A 5,696-nucleotide genomic window follows, 5' to 3' on the forward strand; every position below is an offset into this window, starting at 1 on the left:
CAGCCAGCGAGATATCGCAACAGTTGATAGCTATTCTAACAGTTGTGCTTTCGGAAGCAATCTTGCAGTCCAGATTTGAGGTGTTCGCCTCCCTGATTGAAACGGAGATTGGAGAGAGACGGAGACCGTGCACGTGCTTATGGCTAGTGCTATTAAAATTACCGAGCCTAGTTAGTTAAACTCGAGGTTTCTTGGCATAAACTGAGGAAGCATGAGGAGTGGATATACCGTCGATGAGAACGAGGTGAAAGGAACCAGCAGTACAAATTTGGATTCACCCTGGCTAAACATGGGTTGACTCGCCCCGTTTGGAATCTGGAGACAGGATCTTCCTCCCACGAACGAGCATACTAAGCGTGTCCTTTGGATGCCTATAAGCTGCGTAAACACACAAACAATCTTGGTTTTATTATTGAACCAGTGTATTTTCTTTGACATCAATCTTTTAGCGAATCCCCGCAAAACAAAATTCTTTCAACAAAAATTCAAGAGGTGTATGTTTCTATGATTGGTAATGTAAACGCAATAGTTGTCGCATAGGGTCCGGGGAGGAAACAAGAGGAACCTGTAATTTTGTAGCTAGCGAAAACAAAATGTTACTATAAGAGGAGGTGCAAAGGGAGAAATCTCTTAGTGAACCAGATTATGTTGACAACCAGAATTGGATCATGGCAAGAAAATTATATTTGTCATGGCATTTTTTTTGTAGATACCATGACATTTTTATTGTAGATAACATGGCAATTAGTAAACATGTGTCAAATTTTACATGTTTTTTGCCATTATGTAAACTGTTTTTGTACTTTCTCACATGGCAATTTTACATATTTTTTGCACTATTCTAAAACAAATCATTTCATGCACATTGTAAATTGTGTAAAAAAATGTGGACCATGGCAAATTTACTTTATGGTTCACGGAAAATTCATCTTTAGCAAATACCATGGCTTTCAACCAAACCGAAGCAATACAACTTTTGCACTAATTATATGTCATACATTTGCCATGATACGTATAGTTTCCCCGATACATGTACCTTTTATCCACACATGCCATGATCTACAAAGGTAATTTGCCATGCTTTTTTGGACAATGGCAGATTACTTTTCTTTGGACCATAGCAAATTTAGTGATCCATGGTATATTGTTTTAATTCTCTACCAGGGCAAATTTATATTTGGACCATGGAAAATTATATTTTGTACCATGGGAAAGTTATATTTGGACCATCGCAAATTTATTTTTTGTACCATGATAAATTTATTTGTTCGTCCATGGTCTATAATTTTTATGTATCGCATGTACGTATGGCAAACTTATGTTCAAACATACATCTAACCAGCCGGTTGTTTTTATTTTTACGCCATTGCAAACTTCATTATTCAAGGCATTTTCCATCTGATCTTTTTGAATACATTTATAAACCCTGGCTATGTCCTCTCTGATGGATGCCGTTTTCTTTTGTGTTACCGTTTTGCTCTTTTGGTAACAATGTTCTGAACTCTATGGTTTATGGTGACACAAATCGGAGGAAACCCTTCTTCAGAAAAGAAAAAACTTTGATCTGGAACATGGGTGTTGCGTGCGAGTGTTTGAACTTTGAACTCAATCAAACGTGTAATAATTTGCGGTGCCGGTGAAGCATTCCGACAAGGACGGACGGCACACGGCTGCGGTTGCGGCATGGAGGAGCCGAGCTAATCACCCGATAGCCGACCTCCCGCGTCACGATAGAGTTAGCCGATGCCGATAGCTGAGCTGACCTCACACATCGCGATAGAAAGAAGCAGCAGGCCATCCACTCGTAGATCGATCGGGGAATCACGACTCTCGGCCGCATCCCCATTTCCGGGCCGATTTTTGCGCGTGTTGCCAACTTGTCCACTCTCAGCTCTCAGCTCTCGCCGTCGTGAAGCAGTGGACAGAACCGCGAGTCCGGCCAGAGAAATCGTGCGAACGCTGTGCGCCGAGTGAGACACAGGGACGCGGCCGGCCACCGGCGTCAAGATCGCCAAAGCCGAAAGCTCCACCAGGCCAGCGACACTGCAGCAGCGAGCAACACAAATACACATTGTGACAAGGATATTTCCTTCAAGGAAGTCCATCAAATCAATTCAGCCGCAGATTCTGATTGAGAATCTTTCGAGACGCAGAAAAACGACCCCTGCAAAGAGGGGAGGAATGCGTCTACATTATTGAGCGCCACACCGGGCGACTCCAAAGGAACGAACGTTTGTTTACCCCTACCGGACAAAAATATGGGTCAAAAACATAGCTCGGGGACACGCACACTGGGAGCAGAGCAATCTCGGCCACCACCAGTCGTCACCCCGTACCGCACCACACGTACTAGTTGTAGTGCTAGTTACTAATAATGCAGCTTCCCGCGCTCGCAAAACTGCCTCCTCCGCCGGGAGGGAGGATGAAGAAGATCATCATCATCCTCGCCGTCCTCGCTTGGGGCGCAGGCGGTCGGACCGACCGCGTCATCACCGGCAGGGACCGGGAGGTTTCTCCCGTCCCCGACGAGCTCGGCGATGTGGTCCAACCCGCCTGCCTCAGCCCACGGACCGGCCGGCCGGCGCGGCGACCCGCCTGATCAAATCCTCGGGGTCAGCCAGTCGACGATGTCGCCCAGCACCACCTCCTTCTCGGGCTCGATGAGCAGGTCGTGCAGCAGGCCGTCGTAGAGCCGGATGTCCTTGTCCGGGGTGGAGGCCTCCCGGTGCAGCCTCCGCGAGCCCTCCGGGTCGGTCACCATGTCGTCGGCGCCGTGCAGCACCAGCAGCGGCACCGTGACCCTGCGCAGGTGCTGCTGCAGGTAGGCCGTGAGCCGGAGGATCTCGTAGCCGGTGCGCACCCGGATGGACCCCGTGAACACCAGCGGGTCCGAGTACTTGACCCTCAGCGCCTCCGGGTCGCGCGACACCGCCGGCCCGTTCTTGCTCGACCCCGTGAACTGGTACCGAGGCGCGATCAGGGCGAAAACCGGGGCAAGCGCCTGCATACAATACACAATCACAATCAGTCAATTTGTTTCTGAAGATGTTCCTCTGCATTTCTTTCGACAAAATGGCGGAATACATACCGCGACGACAGGATGCGCGGGTTGTACACGGACAGCCGGCGATGTGAGGATGATGCCATTGACAAGAGCATCGACCTCCGGATCAAGCACAGCCTATAGCCAAAACAAAAACACTATCAGATATACGAGTTGCATACACAATTCTGATGGAACAAGCAAGTCACAGGTGATGGTAGTACCTTGAGGATGATGCCTCCACCGGTGGAGTGCCCAAAGCAGAAGCATGGGACGCCAGGGTTCTCGGCTGAGATCTTCTTCAGATACATTTTCTGCATCGAATAATATAACAGCCTTTGAATAAGAATTTGTGCAGATGGTCTTAGATAACAAGAATAACTAGTCGATTTCTTTGCTCATACCATGTCCTGCACAGCAAGATCGAGAGATTGGACGTACCCATGGAGACCATCACTTCCACCATGGCCTGTATTACAACAAAATCGCCAGGTTAGACAGTAGATACGTATCATCATGGAAGTTTTTATTATACTCATGTACTCCCTCCGTTCCAAAATAGATGACCCAACTTCGTACTAACTTTAGTACAAAGTTGAGTCATCTATTTTGGAACGGAGGGAGTAGTAGTTTATTTCATTATAAAAGATGGATCGCCAAGGTATACATGATGGTAACCATTGGTTATCCGCTTGATGCTACATTTTGAGATAATAAAGTCGCCCTTTGTCGAAAATTGGTTCCACGTCGCCAGAATTTTTTATTGATCTTCAGAGTCAATAAAATCCGCATGGTTAGTCTCAAATTTAAGTTGACAGCTTGATTGCCAACACAGAACAAAGAACCATGCTTAACTGTCGACGGCAAAAATGAGCCGACCTTTTTATTTCAAATTATGCTTTGAACAGTACTACAATTCCTTATAGACGGACAAAAAACAGAGTATGTGCCACTCATCCAATCCCTTAAGCGTTCAGATTCACAAGTAAATCGCCTTAATTCATTCAGTCTAGGGGAAGCTTAGAAGAGAATTCAACATCCTTGGTATCTTCTATACGCAATTCATCATAAAATAAATTGCCTTCAATATTTTCCGTCAAGCAATGTTAAGCACTAACACATACTCCTAGTAAGCATCATCATGCAAATAAAATTAAATGAGAATAGAGGGAAAAGGAAGGAGGAACTCACCAGTCCAGTCCATGCCATAAACCTTGACATCCATGTCGTTCAACCGTTTGGCCAGATGATCATACCTCCCACTGCCAAATCGATCCAAGGTACCCAACAATCAGCTACCGGCCACACAAGTTACTGTAATTTTTCTAAGAAACAGAGAAGAACGGAACCGAATTCTCACCTGTGCTCGTTCAACCCGTGCATGACAAGAACAAGCGCCCTGAATCCGCAAAAAAAGACAGAAAAATGATCAGCACGGCGAAAAACAGAGGACACCCGGGCTGAAGAAAGGACAAATTTTGCGTGGATTTGTTGGATGGATTCCTTCCTACCTGGGCTTGACGGAGGAGGAGGCGTGCGGCCACCAGGACTGCGTGAAGAGCGTCTCGCCGCGGGCGGTGGGGACGAGCTCGTAGTCCCGGCCGGCCTCCCTGGCGCGGCGCATGGCGGCCTCGCGGCGGGCGAGGGCCTGCCTCCGGGAGCAGACGGCGGGCACCCGCAGCACGACGGCGGCCTTGGCCTTCTTCCCGGAGGAGGCGGAGGCCGAGACGACGGCGTCGGCCGCGGCGGCGTCCCCCTGGCGCGCCGCCCGCCAGCGGAAGGGCAGGAGCAGGAGCAGGAGCAAGGGCTGGAGCACGGCGAGGATCCGGCGCAGCGCGAGCAGCGACAGCAGCGCGCTGATCCGCCCCGCCGCGTCCGCCGCCTGCATGCTCCCGGCCATCGCTCCCTCCGCCCCTCCTCCTCGGTTCGCGCGAGCGGGCAGACGCACAAGGACCGTCGCGGGGGGCTCTGGCGCCGGGCGGGCTCGCTCCAACAAAAGCTCTCGGGCCAGCAACGGTCGCGCTAAAAATGGGCGAACCTCCACGACCGACCGCAAGAATGGGAAGGGGGTCGAATCTATTCCGGAACAAAAAGGAACGCGCCGGCGATCGAGCTATCGACTGTGCTATATCGTGCCGTCTTTCGGCTGGGCTGGGTGCTTCCGGACCGGATGCGCACTACGTGCGGCGCCGCTGCTCTCTCGCTCGACGAGCTGGGGATGGATTGGGTTGCCTGTCCCGAGTGTCCCGGCGCCGGAAGAGGAGAAGAAGTCGAGTCCGGTTTGTGCTTGGAGAGGGAGAGCGCGGTGGCGTGGCTTTATAGCCGCGAGGCCAGTGGCCGGCCCGCCGCGGCGACGAGGGGGCGAAAAGCGCAGGACGCGTGGCGGCGCGGGAGCGGGCGCGGGGCGCCGGTACGCGAGACGTGTGGCGTGCGCCAGGGGAGAGGAACCAAAGAGATTCGTCGGAGAGCGGGGCCCTTATCTGTTGGTGATCACGATCGCGTGGCTCGCATCGGATCGGATGGAGGGCATCGCATCGTCGGCGTCTCGTGGTGGGGCAGGAATCCAACAAAATTCGGGAGGGCCGCGGCATATGCTAGCGAGCGAACGTTTTCTTTTTGGTTTTTTGCAACGGACGGGTGGAGGTGAGCTCGG

The 5,696-nt window shown here is 50.9% G+C and overlaps 1 protein-coding gene across 1 annotated transcript; it reads right to left on the reverse strand.

Moving 5' to 3' along the window:
- Positions 1 to 2,090: 2,090 nt before the first annotated feature.
- Positions 2,091 to 5,470, reverse strand: LOC123087073 (monoacylglycerol lipase). Its single transcript, XM_044508972.1, has 7 exons — positions 4,555 to 5,470; positions 4,404 to 4,442; positions 4,235 to 4,305; positions 3,448 to 3,512; positions 3,268 to 3,357; positions 3,089 to 3,181; positions 2,091 to 3,001 (listed from the first exon to the last, which is right to left on the reverse strand). Exons 1-7 carry the CDS (start codon positions 4,941 to 4,943, stop codon positions 2,600 to 2,602), a joined length of 1,149 nt encoding a protein of 382 aa, XP_044364907.1. The 5' UTR covers positions 4,944 to 5,470; the 3' UTR covers positions 2,091 to 2,599.
- Between the last annotated feature and the right edge of the window lie 226 nt (positions 5,471 to 5,696).

This window comes from Triticum aestivum, chromosome 4A (genome assembly GCF_018294505.1).
Source record: "Triticum aestivum cultivar Chinese Spring chromosome 4A, IWGSC CS RefSeq v2.1, whole genome shotgun sequence".
NCBI lineage: Eukaryota > Viridiplantae > Streptophyta > Magnoliopsida > Poales > Poaceae > Triticum > Triticum aestivum.